This window comes from Vanessa cardui, chromosome 6 (genome assembly GCF_905220365.1).
Source record: "Vanessa cardui chromosome 6, ilVanCard2.1, whole genome shotgun sequence".
Classification (NCBI taxonomy): Eukaryota; Metazoa; Arthropoda; class Insecta; order Lepidoptera; family Nymphalidae; genus Vanessa; species Vanessa cardui.
The window spans coordinates 6,847,093-6,864,230 of NC_061128.1; the positions used below are offsets into that span (position 1 = coordinate 6,847,093).

The 17,138-nt window shown below is 32.0% G+C and overlaps 2 protein-coding genes across 6 annotated transcripts; one reads left to right on the plus strand and one right to left on the minus strand.

Annotated features, from left to right (window-relative positions):
* Nucleotides 1-1,504: 1,504 nt before the first annotated feature.
* LOC124530758 (peptidyl-prolyl cis-trans isomerase G-like) lies at nucleotides 1,505-10,795 on the plus strand. 5 transcript variants are annotated; one of them, XM_047105028.1, is made up of 15 exons: nucleotides 2,558-2,647; nucleotides 3,146-3,268; nucleotides 3,490-3,576; nucleotides 3,773-3,932; nucleotides 4,175-4,345; nucleotides 4,429-4,553; nucleotides 4,881-4,987; nucleotides 5,253-5,412; nucleotides 5,767-5,852; nucleotides 6,057-6,159; nucleotides 6,395-6,514; nucleotides 6,989-7,063; nucleotides 7,635-7,763; nucleotides 7,877-8,001; nucleotides 9,132-10,795. In XM_047105028.1, exons 5-15 carry the CDS (start codon nucleotides 4,193-4,195, stop codon nucleotides 10,496-10,498), a joined length of 2,550 nt encoding a protein of 849 aa, XP_046960984.1. In that variant the 5' UTR covers nucleotides 2,558-2,647; nucleotides 3,146-3,268; nucleotides 3,490-3,576; nucleotides 3,773-3,932; nucleotides 4,175-4,192; the 3' UTR covers nucleotides 10,499-10,795. The 5 variants fall into 5 exon arrangements, with proteins under 5 accessions (XP_046960982.1, XP_046960983.1, XP_046960984.1 ...); XM_047105026.1 differs by lacking the exons at nucleotides 3,490-3,576; nucleotides 3,773-3,932 and adding an exon at nucleotides 1,505-1,792; XM_047105027.1 differs by lacking the exons at nucleotides 3,490-3,576; nucleotides 3,773-3,932 and adding an exon at nucleotides 1,505-1,792 and having other exon boundaries at nucleotides 7,650-7,763.
* Nucleotides 10,796-10,891: 96 nt separating this feature from the next.
* On the minus strand, nucleotides 10,892-14,073 carry LOC124530759 (cold and drought-regulated protein CORA-like). Its single transcript, XM_047105031.1, has 3 exons — nucleotides 13,916-14,073; nucleotides 12,037-12,187; nucleotides 10,892-11,891 (listed from the first exon to the last, which is right to left on the minus strand). The coding sequence occupies exons 2-3, from the start codon at nucleotides 12,185-12,187 to the stop codon at nucleotides 11,308-11,310; spliced, it is 735 nt and encodes a 244-aa protein (XP_046960987.1). The 5' UTR covers nucleotides 13,916-14,073; the 3' UTR covers nucleotides 10,892-11,307.
* Between the last annotated feature and the right edge of the window lie 3,065 nt (nucleotides 14,074-17,138).

Sequence of the window (17,138 nt, forward strand, 5' to 3'; positions counted from 1 at the left end):
GTTATAAATTTAAAAGTAAAATACATATATATTTTAATTAGTATATTAACACCAAAATTTTAATAATTATTTTAAAAAAAAATGAAAAAATGTAGATAGACGTGTAAAAAGTGTTCGGTAGCTTATTGACGAAAATTCATAATTTTGTTACGCATTGATGGAACAAAGTTTAATCACTATTGTAGTCAGTAACTTGGTGCGGTATGGATGGGAGTTGACAGATGATTTTGTTGATTCTATGCAATGATATTCTAATAAACAGATATGTTATATCCATACTAAACAACAGAAAAAAGTGTGCCGCGCCGGGGACCGTTTATTTTAGTTTATTTTTACATTTTGTTAAAAGTAAAAAGGATAGCTTGATAAAAACAATAAGTAAAAGGGATAACTAGATGTTTTAATTACGCAAAACGTATTACTATGTAATTATGATGTATTATAACGTATTACTACGTCAAAGAACTAAAGGCAAACGTCACAATTAGGACGTTTTCTAGTGTTCACTTTTTGCGCGTTATTCTATACTTGTAAATTCAGTCACATTCCTTAATTCTTTTTTCTTTAAATAAGGAAAGCCCGATTAATTTAAAAATTTACTAAAAATATTTTTTATTTAATTTTCAAATTGAGAGTTTCACATCTATAGCATATATGTATATTAAAGACTTTAGGTTCAAAACATTTAAATAAAATCAATCGCTGTTTGTCTAAATTTAATAATAACTACTAACATAATAATTATATATATTTTTTAATAATACATATTAACTTTACGTGTAAATATTATTGCTAACTATTAAAAATAACACTAAGCTATTACGAGCAGGATCAAAATACTCGCAGCAACATAATTTGGGACTAGTAGTTGCACGAAAAGTGCACTATTATTTATCATTTAATAGCACTGACTATGAGGGCAACAATCCTTGTTCCATAGCCATATTTATAAAATGTGCTCGAAACCTTCACATTGGCATATTTTAAAGTTGATTAAGAAAAAAAAAGCAAGATTATTCTAGAATATATACTATTCTTTCAATATAATATGATGAGTATGTACTATGTAGTATGAGTATGTTTGATATGGTAAAAAACTTAAAATAGTAATATAAAATAATGAAATATCATTTTTCAACTGTACTTTTATTTTGAGAGATATTTTTTCCAAAGTGCCTGAGATTTATAAAACTTTACAGTTACACCTACTAAAGTGCTAAGTTGCTAACTCATATTCACAAAACACGGATATGCGGAAAATCTAAAATTAATAAGCGAGATTGGTCAATAAACAGTACGAACATTTTGACTGCCAACATTTAAAAATTATAAAATATATGTATATAATTTTTTAAGCACAATTTTTAATTTCTATAATCTGAGTATAGTGTTCTATTTTATTCACGAATTTTTGCATGCACATTTTATCTATTTTTATTAACAGAATTTTAACGGCTAGTCAATATAATTTTTATTTTCTATCCATAGACAAAAATAATGTGAAACCGCGCTCTGCATCTGCCATCTTTTTAACATGGCGGTTGATCACATTTGTCGTAATTAGTGTTAGTAGCGTCGGTTTTCTAATATAATATTACGTGTAACCATGGATAGTGATATTAATCTATTGAATATCACTATTTGATTTATCAAAGTTATTTTACTTAGTGATATCTGTAAATCAGTATTTTCTTTATCAAGGCACCCACACGCCTTTTGGGGAAGTCTAACCCCAAGCCGCTTACTTTAAGTTATTGATTTTTCTTGTTGCTCAAATATGATGATGTACACGGTAAGAATATTTTTTAACTATATACGTATGCATAAGTAGGAAATACTACAAATTCTCGGTGTCTAATCTATTAATAGTTTTTAAACATTGATGATAAAAAATGACCCGTATTGTTTAAATATATGAAACAACGCATTTTGCAGTATGGATGTAACAGCGGATGCATTCTCAGATAAAATATTTATTTCATAATTCATAGGAGATACTGCATTTTTTTTTAAATATTCTCTATTTGATTGTTTTGAATTTTTGTCTAAACTGTCATCAAATATTTTCAGAGGTTATGGCGGCTAATTTTTGTGTGTGAATTGTTAAAGTAACCTGATAATTAAGTGTAGGAAGAGCTTTAGGTGTAAATTAAAAAATAAATTATGTTAATATTTTAGACAAACACACATTCACATACTCAACATTGTTAAGTGAGTGATACGTAATAATTGTAAAAATATAACCACTACAAAATACAAGTTTTAATTATTTCTTCTGTGAATATGTTTTGTGAAAATAAACTGTCAATATGTTTTAGTAATGACGTTTATTCAATGAAATTGCTTAGCAATAATAAGCTATCTTTTATATTGTTTGTGTTACAGATTTTTTTAAGATTAATAGATAAATTATAAGTAAATGTAACTCAATCATTTTATCATTACAATTTGCAATATTAATATGTTTTTCTTGATGGTTCGCCATTTGCCATTGTCATTCACTAATCCTAGCAAAATTTAATAAACCTAAACATTTCACATTACCATTATCTTTTAGGGCACAAGTACAGAGCAAGATACACGCTTCAGTGACAAGGAGAAAAAACTTATGAAGCAAATGAAGTTTGGAGATTGTTTGACGCAGCAGGTATTTTTAATTATATATTTAGATATAATGTTTTGGCTTTTTTATTTAATGTTGCTTTTACTTTGGTAAGATTTACATAATTTTTTGGAAAAAACCGCTGCTGATATCTCTAAAGAACCACCAAGCCTTGGGAACTAAGATCGTATCATTCATCCTGCAAACGGGAACAAAATTATACTTAGTATTACTGTTTGGCTGTGGAATATGTGTTGGATGAATGGTATCTACCCAAATAGGCTTGCACAGGGCCCTATCATGATAGAAGTTGCTTTTTAATATTTAAAATTAGATTCTATATATTATGCTTATATTTAGTATCTAAAATTAATTATTGTGCACAGTCCACCCACCAATAAAAAATTTGCTGTTCATAATAGTTAATTTCAGATTCTAAATGCATTTTTGTTTTTATTTATAGTTATCATTAACTAAAAATAAAAACTGTTAAAAGTAAAGTTTAAGTTTTTTTATATTGAATTTTTTTATTTTCGTTCTTAGGTGGACATGTCCAAGGTGAAGCTGGATGTGCTGAAGCCATGGATCACACAGAAGATTACCGAGATTCTCAAGATGGAAGATGATGTCGTCATCGACTATGTCAACAACCAACTCGAGGAAAAGGTGACTAACACCTTATTACTCTTTATATTAATATTTATAAAGACATGTAATCATTGCAGTTTCCTTTCCTTTCCATTTTATATATTTGAAATTTGTTACATAGTATTGAACATAAAATGAAAGCTTACAATAACGCACAAGGAAACTGCAATTGAAGTATTATACCATTGTTAAATGTATATTCATTGGCTATGGCTATTTTTATGGTCCCCACCGGTTAGCGCGCCGCCGCCGCCGCCCGCTGCAGCTGCCCGCCGCCGCCGCCCGCCTCGCTCCACTCTTACGGAGGCCCTTAGCATTCTCAATCGGTATTTACGGGGAAATTAAATACTTAAACAATGCTAACTCAATAAAAAGTGCGTTGAGGACGATATGTCTCGTGAGCTCATGTAGCATACGAAGCTCGGGAGGCGTTCAGAGAGATACTTGACTCGTGGTAGGGAAGTCTCCATCGTTAGGCTTTGCGGTCAGCATAATGTGGTTGTGTTCGCAAAACCCTTACAGATGCAAGAATTTGAAGACAGAAGCGATGCTGCTCGCCGTGCCTCGTTACCGTCGGCGGTAGCAGAGCAGGAGACGGCGCGCGTCGCAGCGGCGCTTCGCCTCGCAGTCTCCTCGACTGGCTGCGACTGCTGCCCTCGTCTGCACAATTAATTAAAATCATGTACTTAATAGTATAACATTCGCTTCCCTGCTCGAGTCATTTTTGTCGCATTTATGACGCACAGATAGCCTTCGAACGACGCTCTGGGCGCCTCGTTGAGTCGAATTTTATTTTCTCCGAACCGACAATTCTGTATTAAAACGCCATATGTGTATGGGATCTACTCAGCCTGTGTGTATAGCTCCGTTTAATTATCACTAATTAATTATTGTTTTCTTCCGTTCCGCTTCCTCGCCTCCCAGTTCCCATGTCCAAAGAAAATGCAGATCAACTTAACTGGATTCCTCAACGGAAAGAATGCTCGGCTGTTCATGGGAGAGCTGTGGGAGCTGTTGCTGAGCGCACAGGCGAGCGAGAACGGCATACCGGAGTCCTTCACGCAGCAGAAAAAGGAGGAAATAAAGAAAAGAATGGTTTGTACATTTTAATATTAAGAAAGATTAAATAAATTTTATATTCATGAAACAAAACTTTACTTTAAATATAACTTCTATAGGAGGAGCAACAAAAAGACAAGGACAAAGACAAAGATCGTCGCAGGTCGCGGTCGCGGTCTCGGCGGCGCTCTCGAGACCGTCGTCGCTCACGGTCCAGGTCACGTGACCGTTCTTCTGACAGGAAGTACGATCGCCTAACGGCATTCTATATAAATATAGTATTTCTGAATTAATAGGATCTAAAGTTACAAATCGATGACTATAAAATTCATATGCTAATCAATTCTAGCCCAGAATAAAAGCATATAAAAATCCTTCAATAGTAGCTAAAAGTGTATTCAAATTTTTACTTAAATCAAACATATTTGCATAGTTTAATCATTATTATTAATGACTTATACAACCATCTGTCAGTTGTGGGTCTATAAATGAGATAAGGTCATCCGGTAAGTTACTGGTGCAATAAAACAAAATGTACAACCTTTTTTAAATTGTAATTATGTTACTTTAGACATCGCAGTGGTGGCAGCCCTCGCCGTTCACGAAGACGCAGTCGCGATAAAAGCAGCCAGTCCAAACCTTCGCATGTCGATGAAATCAAGCTACCAGAGCCAAAAGGTAGGCAAATAACACATTTAAAACGGTATTATGTTACTACTACAAATAAAAAGCATATAACTTAAAGAGTAAAGATAAAATGCGAATGTAGATGTGGTCTATTGCCCTATAATTGAATTTCAAATATAAAGTTTAATATGGTAATAGTAGAAGTTTCCTATTAGCACAAAATGTCACAGGAACTATATTTTGCTGCTAAAACATGTGGATTTTGCTCGAATATATTGATATGTTTATTAAAAATACTTAACTCTCTATTGCATAGAAAATGGAAAGTCGCCAGAAAAAGTAGAAGAACCTGAAAATAAGGAAGAAGTAAACCATAACTCAACAACTGAGACCATTAAGGAAGATAACCAAGAAGAGCCAGTGAAGGAAGAGAAAACTGAAACCGAAACTAAATCTAGATCTGCGTCACCAGAAAAGTAAGAACTTACTGTACTTTTGTATAAAATGTTAATTTTTTAAATAAGTTTTTGTTTAATAAGTTTTTATGTAATTTTGAGAGCAATAGGTACAGCTCTAAATACTGAGAGAATCATACAAGGAAAGAAGAAAGATTTTTTGGATACCTTACAATTTCATTCTAAGCTCTATCTCAATTTATTTCTTTAAACTTTTATTTAGCCATTTTTTATTACTATTATATTATGATCAATTTATTGAATGCTATTTATTGGTAATACTCTAAAAATTTTCATGAGTTTAGTTGACACCCTAAGCTTCACATACATATAATTCAACTTAGTTTCTAATTTCTGACATTATTCTTTCATTAGGCCAGCAGCTGAAAAAGAAGAAGAAAAGCCTGTTGAAAAAACTCGCAATTCGTCTAGTGAACGCAGATCTTCATCTGCATCATCACGTAAGTTTCTGAATTAGACACATTATTATGTATAAAAAATATTTTTCAATATGTTAATCTAGCTTGTTGAATATACCCTGTAATGGGTAAATTCAACATGGGACTTATAACTTAATAATAAAGTTTCAATTATTTTCTCTACATATTCTTTTTCAAATGTTATGTCCATAAACCGTGACTGATATTTTGTATTTTTCTATGAAGGTGGGAGTGCTAAGAAGAGATCTTCCCACAAGAAAAGGCAGTATCGCTCCAATCGCGACTCATCTACAAGTGTTAGTCCAAGACGCAGTTCACGCAGGGAGAGGTAAAATTAATGTCACTTTTATTAAGATAGGAAGACTTCATATTTTCTATACATTAAAATCCACGTTCCATGTTTGCTTTCATTAAAAAATAAAAATAGGTTTTAAAAATATTGTGACATATTTTAAGAATTAAAAATGATTAAGCTATTAATTATTTTTGTTTGCCGTTAATTTATTTCAATTAATTAAGCACGAACGTTTTACTCTTATTATTGAACATTTTCGTAATATTAGGAGCAAGTCTCGCCGCCGCAGCAGTCGGCGTCGCTCGGTGGATCGCCGTGAACGGGAGCGGGAGCGGGAGCGAGAGCGGGAGAGGGAGCGACGACGGCGTGAGCGGGAACGGCGCGAGAGGTACGTTAATTTATTTGCTAAATTACATATTATTTATTGTTTGATCATGACCAATTTTTGACGACCTCCATGGTCGAGTGGTGTGTACACCGGTTTTCATGGGTACGCCACTCTGAGGTCCCGGGTTCGATTCCCGGTCGGGTCAATGTAGATTACCATTAGTTTTCTACGTTGTCTTTGGTCTGGGTGTTTGTGGTACCGTCGTTACTTCTGATTTCCATAACACAAGTGGGATCAGAGTAATGTATGTGATGTTGTAAAAAAAAAAAAAATTAAAGTTTAATGCTCCTAAATATCTGCGTCGAAAAAAGTTTTAGTTTTATGTTATGAATATATTTTTGAGAATTATTTCTTTAGTTATTATAATCAGTAGCAAGTTTACTATTATTATCATCAGGGTAGTGTTATCGCTTGTTAATATATGACATTTTTATATACCATATTTTGTTTTAACATATAAGTTATAAACGCCAGGTCGCGAGAACGTCGCCGATCGCTTGAAAGACGTAGACGCTCACGTTCACGCTCTCGACGACGTTCAAGAGACAGGTAATTTTTTTTTGTTTTTTATTTTCTATTATCTTATCTTTTTACTTAAAAACTATACATTTTATATTTATTATAATATACTTTGTTTTTAATAGAATCAGTTTCTTTTTTTCTTCAATTTCTTAAAAGTATTCTTATTTTTAATAATAGTTATTTTTAACAATATTTAAAATTTACAAGTATTTTATAGATACTTAATACGTTAATTAGTTCTTTAACCCTGATACAATTTATATCCAGACTAACAAAGTACAATCCGTTTAACATTTGGTTTTGCGCATTCCCTTAATTAACTTAAAAAAGCTCATGAAATATTAAAAAATGAGGTGAAAAAGAAACAGAAATACATATAATCGGCTTATTGATACGATTATTTGCATGCTTATATTAAAGATTATCATGTATATAACGAATACTCGTATTTATTTGCTAATAGATATTATATATGACATAACGTTAAAAAGAATGAACGGTTATGCAGTTAATGATTAATATAGTTATATATATATACATATATATGTTTGTTCAGTTCAAGTTAAACTTTGTCATAAATAAATATAACAACGCGTAGGTCTCGCGATCGTAGACGTTCGCGTTCCCGCAGGCGCACGCGTTCTCGCCGTCGTTCCGGACGTCGCTCGCGCGACCGGCGTTCGCGGGACCGGCGCTCGCGCGACCGCCGCACTAGAGACAGGTCAAGGTATGTAGCAACACATATTTATAGAAATATTCATTCGTACTTGTTCTTGAAGACATATTTTTTATTAAGATGATTCGTATGTTATTTGTTTTTTATTATTCGCTTTTCACCAGGGATAAAAGATCAAGAGATCGCTCCGGAAAAGAGAGAAGATCGAGGGATAGAAAGTCCCGTGATAGGAGATCGAGCGATTTGATTAAGGAGCGCTTGGAGAAATCTGTATCCATACCACGTAAAGGTAAAAAATTCAATTTATTTCCTGTAGTTAGTAGATATTTTATATACATTAAAGTACCTCTGTAAACCGCAACCTGTAAATTTCCCACTGCTGGGCTAAGGTCTCCTCTCCCTTTGAGGAGAAGGTTTGGAACATATTCCACCACACTGTTCCAGTGCAAGTTGGTGGAACACACAAGTGGCAGAATTTCTATGAAATTAGACACATGCAGGGTTCCGCCGAGCACGAGATAAATTGTAAACACAAATTAAGCACATGAATATTCAGTGATGCTGTTTGAACCCGCAAGCATCGATTAAGATGCACGCATTCTAACCACTGGGCCCACTCGGCTCTACTGTAAAGAAGGCAATATTTTACGCTTTATACATATTTATAAAAAAAATTTGCTTTTGTTCATATGTAATTACTAAACATCGTATTAGATACAAATGCATATAATACTATTTTTATAACATTATTGCATATTTGGGTACTTTTTCATAAACCGTGCTTATTTCCTTTGTTACAAATGTTAGGCGTGTAAAATAATAAACTGGTCGGTATTGACGGGATCAAGAAAATTGACGCCTTTATCAACGGCACCACACAAACTCTTCCTTAAGAGGTATCTGAAGGAATGGCGCCAAATCTCAAGTTTTGTTCGGTAACGTCAGTTTACGTCGACAGGTCATTTTCAGCGTGTGAATTGAATATTAAGTTGAAAACGTCACAAGTTTGCTATAGAAAACCTGAAAAAATGTCTTATTGTTTATTTTTACAAAAAATAAAATTAATAAGTTATATTTTTCTGGGTTTTATAGGTCTAGGAAAATATAACAATAAGTTTTAATTTAAATAAATGTCAAAATCTAATTAGAAATGGTTTTTGATTGTGCATATTTCGCCATTTTTGTGCATATTTTAGCATTTTGGTAAAATCCGATGTCTAGTACTTTCGAGGTTTAAATGTAGTGTTTGCTTTTTATCGACGGATGAATAAATGGTCATTTTTATTTTTTTGATGCGAAAAAATAGCTTATACAAAAATGTCTTAATTGCATTGTTTGTTTAAAATTTTTAATGTCGATCTTTATCCGACAAGGGACAAGACTAAATGACATAACTAATTTACATGTTTTTTTTAACAGAAAACTTGGAGAAACTACGCAAGAAATCTCCTGAGCGAGTATCTGTTCCCAGAGAAGGCTCTAAGGAACGCGTATCGAGTTCTAGTCGTGAATCATCTGTAGCAAACGAAAAAGTTGTTACACAACATGAAGGCATGTTTAAACCAATTCAATCAACTGAGGATGATGATAGGGAAGATTTCATTGCAGTACCTGTTCTCAGAGAGTACTCAAAGAGTCTATCTCGGACACCTTCACCATTCCTAAGAAAGCATGAAATTGAAAACAAAAAGTCTGATAAATCTGGTGATGATGCCTCTGGAAAGGAACAGAACGAAGAAGAAACTGCTAAAGTTCAAGAAGCAAAGAAATCTAAACGTAAAGGAAGGCAATCTGAATCGGAGAGTGAAAGTAGTGAAGAAGTCTCTAAATCTAAAAGCAAATCTAAACTAAAACGTAAAGAGAAACCCACTTCAAAAAGATCTAAGAAAGCAAAAAAGGAGAGCTCTTCAAGTGAGAGTGAGTCCGATGATTCTTCCTCAAGTGATTCAGAAGAAGATAGGAAGAAGAAAAGCAAAAAGAATGCTAAAAAGAAGTTAGCGAAAAAGTCACGAAAGAAGAGAGCACGATCTTCGAGTTCGGAATCGAGTTCTGAGGAGGAGGTGAAGCATAAGAGTTCTAAAAGTAAACAAAAGAACATTCCAGAGGAATCTGATATTGACAAGAAGTCGAAAAAACGGGGTAAAGATTCAAATACCGAACGTTCAAGGCCAGATAAAGAAAGTAAACAGGTAAAGACAAAGAAAGCTGACAATTCAGAAGATTCCCACGACGATAGCTCGGACAGTGACGAGAAATCAACTAAAAAGAAAGCTAAGCATGATTCTACTTCGTCTGAAAAAGAAATGAGACGTAAAAAGGCAGATCCAGCTAAAGAAAAAATAGCTTCGCCTGAAGTCTCAAAATCCAAGAAAGGAGAAGAGAAACCATCTAAAATTAAGCATGCTGATGATATAAAGTCTAAATCACGTGACGATGGTGAGAAAAAAGCTAAGAAGAGAGAGAAAGAAGATTCCTCATCCGACAGTGACCAAGTCTCAAAGAAAAAAGCTAGGAAGAAGGTATCAGATTCTGAATCAGATTCGGACAGCGATGAACCTAAAAAGTCTAAAAAGGCTAAGAAACACAAGAAACATTCAAAGAAGCATAAGAAACATAAAAAACACAAGAAAGCTTCAAAGCGAAAAGATGATTCTTCCGACAGTGACGAAGCAGAAGAGGAAGAAGAGGAGGAAGGTAAGGTGAATAACGAGGACTTGGAAAAAAAACTTCGTGAAAGGGCATTGAAGTCTATGAAAAAGCAAACTAGCGTGTCTGGGTCAGATTAACATTTAGCTCCTTAAGAAATAAATTTTATTCAAAATTGCGATAATGTTCAACTGATTGTTCATCCAAATCAAATATTTGCGCTGTTTTGACTAAGTAATAATTGTTATGGTTGAACATTTTTTGATATTCGTTACATTGAATAGGGTTAAGTAAGCATACATTTCAGTGGTGACTTTTTCGATAAAACTTTAATGTTTATTAAATACGCTATGTAACTAAAAAATTTTAATGAAGTAGGAAGTATGATTTTAAGATTACGTGTATGTCTTTGTTAGTAATAAAATTTGCTAATTATGCACTATTGTTTTATTATTTAAATAAATAAATATAAAAATTTATAATAATATCATAAATATAAAATGGTCACATTAGGAATACCAGAGTTTAAACTCATTTATCAAGACAATGAATAATTATAGCATCAACATTTTATTATAATAGATTCACACATTTATTTTTTTTCTTATCAAAACGATAATAAAATTAACTCATTGGGTTAGTTTATCACAATAATAGTTCTTTGGTTGTTCTAATACATATATCGTGTATTGTTTTAAAAATGGAACAGATATAGTGATGTCGTTTTTTGAAGTCCACTTAGTTAAAACATATATTTTTTTAAATTATTTTGCAGTATAAAATTTCGTCTTGCATGACGCATTAGCCGCATCTACTTGTATGTTTTATCTAACATTCAATTTTATTAGTTAATGGTTAAGTAATCCTTAGTAATTAAAATTAAAGAATAATCTTAACAACACGTCTAAAACTAGTTTTCTTTTTGTTGTAATTCGTTATCTCTTTTATATTATCTCCGCGTGTAACCTCTATAGCCGGTTACCAAACTAGGTGTTACACCACTGCTGTAAATATTACCGAAACCGCCTTTTTTATTATAATATCCATATCCAAGGTGACCACCGCCTTGGTAATAGGGATTGTTATAGCCGCTGTAAGAGGCTAAGCCACCATTGCCCCCGAAGCCTCCATAACCTCCATTACCGGCGTATGCCCTACCTTCATATTCACTTGGTCCTTGATACCCAGGGTACCCTGGTGACGAGTAAGCACCAGGACCAAATTGATTTGGGGCATATCCACTTTGGCTATATCCGCCGGGAACGAATTTATTGGAGTTAAAACCGCTTGGGATATTGCCTCCATACCCCTTATATGCACCGTAACCTTCATTACCGCCAAAACTATTTACTTCATTGTAACCCAAGTTGTTATGACCGTCATAACCATAACCTCTGAGCGAGTTGTCATAACCGTCGAATCCTTTAGAGGCGAGGTTGTTACTGTATTTATCATCTATTGTTCCATAACCTGTTACTGAAAATCCGTAGCCACCAGGATTACTTCCGCCCCAGTCTGAATACTGATGCGAATCTGTAATTAAAAGAAATACATTTTAATACTTCTTATAAAATAGAAGATAAAGTCGTTTCATTTTTAAAATAGTGCTATTTGTTATTGTGTATCTAATACCTTAATTTACTTATACATATTAAACAAATAAACTTTTAAAACTCACATGAACTGGCTTCGGGTTTCAAATCATTGTTTAATTCAGTTTTATCCTTTGCTGTAGGAGATATATTCCTTAAATATTTCTCCTTATTTTCCGATGTCACCACTGTAGCTGATATAATCAGTATCACTATCACATAGTTAATGCAAGCCATCTGTAAAAAGTTTGTAATAATTATTTACATAACAGCATTTATATAAAGTAGCCTGCTCACTGTGGCGGGAAAAGCGGCAAGGAAAATTGGTTTATTATTTCTCTATAGCTATCTGTTCTCTCCTGTTACCAGAAGGCTGGAAATTTGGAATGTAAGGGTGCAATAGGGTTAAATATGGCTTGCAACGCTCCGGTTCTAAAGATGTCAGGCTGAAATTGTATTTGTTCAAATTATCATCAATTTTTGTTATATATTTTATGTTCATATCGTATCATGCAATGTATCCTACCATTTGATGGTAAAATATACCTCTTGTTGTATTCAAGTATTAAAAAAATGGTTGGTTGTTCACATATTAGTATTCAGTAATTGTTTTCAGGGTCTACGAAATATGAGTAATGATAATGGTCCTTTAATACAAATTAACATGATTAATTATTACTACGTGAAGGTAAACTTTACTTGAACGTAAGCGTTTAACATTCTGACCCTCAAAACAATATTCACTGTGAATTGTTTGTTAGAAGATTCACAGTAGAATCAGCCAAATGGAAAATACATTATGAAAATTGGTGGCATTACTATAACAACAATATGTTTTAAAGAATCATTGTAAGACCGTGATAAATGCTGTCCCTACCTTTTACATTATTCGGTTGCTTTACTAAACAATAACCGAATTATCCCTAGAATTCAGCTAGAAACATTGGGATTCGTCATTGTTGTACTGCGATTCGTTGATTTTATTATTACCTTATTAATCTTAATAGCGATTTTACTTAGTAAAATTGAATTAGCAGCTTAGGCAATTTCTGTTAATTTCAATATCCACAATTTGCTTATATAAAATATTAAGAACTTATCTGTTTAATAACTTTTATTCATAAAATCCTTTCTAATGGAAAAATGTTTCAAAGTTACACAAAAAGGGCAAACAACATTTTTATTAATTTTTGTTCCGTTTACATTACTAAAAATAAAGGTTTGAAACATTAAATTTATTTAATTATTAATTCCGCTCTCTGGACACACATTTGGTATCTGCCAGACGAAAAAATATTATTTGGTTTTAAGATATTTCACTTGAACAATGAACAAAAAAAGCAGTGACTGGGATTGAACCGAAGTCATCGATCAATATACATGTCTCCTAAACGTTGGGTCCCAGCTCCTAATAATGTAAAATTACTGTTATACCACAAGGTTTGTCTTATTCATTATAATTTTGAAAAAAATTAACACTCGTGACACACATAGTTGAATATGAAACTAATAATAGTGTCAGTAAAGGAAAATGCAAAAACCTGGATCAAATTATTAAAAAAAATATTTTATCAGGTCGTGCTAATCAAAAAAATAAGAATACATTTTTCTTATTATGCCTTTAAATTACCAAGGTTCTTAGCTTTGTTTCTGTATCTAGGTAATCAGTAATTACTAAATATAAGTAAATAAATAGGTAAATTTCTGACTGAGTAGATATTGCGTCCACAATTTGTCACTGAAACGCTTACTTAACTAAAGTAAAAAGGTACTGAAGCAAAATATGACGTAAAAATTAATATTATAAATATAAAATAAGTAATATAGAGTAAATATATAATTTGACTATCTTTAAATCAAAGAAAACAATGAAATTTCATCTTAGGAGATAAGAAGAGTTTTTTTTAATTTATTAATCTTTTTTTTTAAACTTCTTTTAATCGGATCGAAAAAGGTGGAACTTACATTAGAATAGGTTTCCAACACTCGGCACTAGTATTGCGGATGAGTTTGAACGCGCTCTGCGTGCGTACGCGTACGGTAGAACCTTTATAAGCCGTGGGAGTTTTTGTCTTATAATTGACAATGGTAACTGACGGGTAATGAGTCTGTTTGTAGGCAATCCGTCCTTCTGTAAAGATGCAATGACGCAGACTAATTTTAGCATGGTACAATGTGTCATTTTCCTACGAGTAATAAAATCTCAGCCTGTAATAGTTGAGGTCAACACTATATTTGTGTAGTTTTATATTTGATTTATTCAAAACATTCATTTAGGACGGTTGAGGAAGTATGCACACATATGATATGGAAATCAATTACTAATGCAAAATTTAATTTGTTTATCTTCTATTATTAAATTAACACAAAAACCATATACTACATAACCATATCAACTAGTAATTTCTATGAATATAGTTATTTAAGGCAGTGTTCTCGTGAAAAATATAAAAAGTTTTAATGCGATGGTTAACTGTGGTTAAATGGAAAACCTTCTGATATTAATATACTTTGTGGAACGCTGCGCTGATTTTTATTAAATTTAGAAACATACTCGTAAATTGATCCTCTATATGATCTCTAAAATCTGTATGTAATGTAATTTTTGTAAATATTTTCGTAAGTTAGTTATTTTTTTTGTTTATTTTTATGTATTTTTCTTTATTCTACGTCATAAATTAACTTAAATTCTGTGTTACTTTTGTCATTTCTTTTTTCTCTTCTTATTTTTACTCATGTGGTGTGATCCAAATAAAGACTATCTATCTATCTATCTATGTGTATAGTTTTAGTATGTCTGTTGCCCTTTGTCCATTAGGTAAATTTTGTAATGGAAAATATGAAAAGGTTGTATAATGTAAGTATAACATGAATGAAAATTATTCATTAATGAGGTATTCTTGCTTTTACGCTCGACCGAGTAGAGGATGTCGTGTCAAGGCCACGGATGTGACCGTATCTTCAGCTTCTTATTTTAGTTTAGTAAAACAATTAGATACATTCGTCATATTAAACGTGGAACAAGGATATAATACGATCTTTAATGAGTACTGTAATTGACTTATTTCTTATCAATTACATTCGAATATCTGTAAATGTAAATTTAAAGTCTTCTTGGCATTATATGCAGTATTTAAGTACAATACATTCAATAGTCGATAGTAGGAGCTATACCCATATTTATTTAATTTTAGAAAAAATATAAATTAAAAAATTATATGCAACAACCAAAGCGGGTTTGTGGAATACACATGCTCACGATGCTTTGAATGAATTATAAACACAAATTAACCGCATGAATATTCAGTGGTGTAAGCCTGGGTTTGAATCCGCAATCATCGGTTAAGATGCACGTTTTAACCACTGGGCTATCTCGTCCCGATATTAAATATCAATACATTAAATTAAAAAGCAATTACAATAGAAAAAGGAAAATATGCTCCCAATAGAAACCAATATAGTTCGAACGTAATGTGTATGTATGGTATCAATAAAAAGTAAGTTATAATATAAGAATATTTTTTTAGTCAATTTAAATTTTTATAGTTTGAGTTTCATAATTTATAATAAGAAACTATACTAACTATAGTTATTATATCATACTCTTAATTATACATTACATATTTACTAAAGAAATGTGTTTTGTTAGTAAAATTATTGGACGTGATTTTATAATTAATAACGGTGTACTGTTTTAATGTATACATATGAAAGCTTTAAAAGTAATGATGTTCCATACGAACTAGAGTCCTCAGTATTCCAACACCGTAAACATGCGTGCTTTTTGTCTTCGTAAGAATAAAACAAAGGCCTTGCAGTGACCTGCAACGACGTATTTAAGTCACGGTCATAAGTACTAAGGATTTAATTAATCATATCTAAAATTGTCAAAACACATACATTAATCTCCTCATTATAAGTTTAATTTGTAAGGCAGAGTAGTTTGCGTCTAAAATTTTTGTATTTTTTTAAGAGATAAGTGAATTCGTATTGTATAAAATATAAATATACGTGAAATGCAATATATAATGTTATACGTGCTACCTTTCTTATTGAAAACCACTTGTTGAAAGTAATTTTGATTATGATTCAATTGTTTTTGAAATGTGTATTTGTGTATAATATGCATTTTGGAAAGAAGTAATTTAAAACGTTACTAAGAATACAGCATTATGACTCCCCGAGCAAACTTTAATACTCATTATATTTTTCACATTTATAGTTATTTTTTATAGTCGTTTTAACGCGGGATTTAACATAACAATATTATTTTTTGTCATTTAATTATTCTCGAACGTTGTTAATATATTTTAATGTAAATAACATTTAAAAGATAATTTACTAGCGCTATACGCTTCGCGCGGGTGAAATGCTGTTACTAAATATATACACTAGAGAATTTTTCATGTTTCTTTACCATATTGTCCATGTATTATATACAAAAACCTTCCTATCGAGTCACTCTATCTATTTAAAAAAATTGCATCCAAATCCGTTCCGTAATTTATAGGTCTTAGCATAAATAGGGACAGATAGCGACTTTGTTTTTACTATGTAATGATGATAATGAAAATGATGACAAATTAACTACGATCCAACCGGGTGTCCTAGAACACCCCTAGATTTGATTTCTATTTTAACTTAAATCATTAATTTTATGTTATAGTTCACGAAGAAATAAAATAGTATTTTAGTACCTTAGTTTATAATATCCTTTCTGGTAATGTCAAATATCGCATTATAACATTATTCATAATAGGCTATTTGACTGGTTTTTAAAATCCATTTTTTATTATTTAGTAGAGGTTAAGGAACCCAGTAAAAGTTGTGTTTTTTATTTCTAGTACATAATTGCCGAAAACGCTACTTGGACAACATGGCGCTGCAGTGGGGTCGGTGACGTCACTTTGCTGTATTTTAATCTGTGGTACATACAGTAGAAAAGCAAAGTTTACAAAAAAGTGACTTCGTCATAAGCCCGGCCAATCAGGAGCGTTTTGTGTCACGTGACAAACGTTTGAGAAAATGCATTTTTATTTATTGATTTTTGAATAAATTAAGTAATATTTTCAACTTTCATTAGTAAATAACCATTTTTAAACTCATAATATACACTGATTACAAAAATTCACTATTTATTTTTCGCATTGTCAAATAGCCTATTATATAAGTTTTGGACCATCCTTAA

Coding starts and splice junctions, on each gene's coding strand:
- LOC124530758 (XM_047105026.1), top strand. Junction 2,648..3,145: donor GAGATTGTTTGACGCAGCAG/GTATTTTTAATT, acceptor TTTCGTTCTTAG/GTGGACATGTCCAAGGTGAA. Junction 5,853..6,056: donor ATCTTCATCTGCATCATCAC/GTAAGTTTCTGA, acceptor TTTTCTATGAAG/GTGGGAGTGCTAAGAAGAGA.
- LOC124530759 (XM_047105031.1), bottom strand. CDS start 12,187: ATGGCTTGCATTAACTATGTGATAGTGATACTGATTATATCAGCTACA. Junction 11,892..12,036: donor GAAACCCGAAGCCAGTTCAT/GTGAGTTTTAAA, acceptor TTTTAATTACAG/ATTCGCATCAGTATTCAGAC.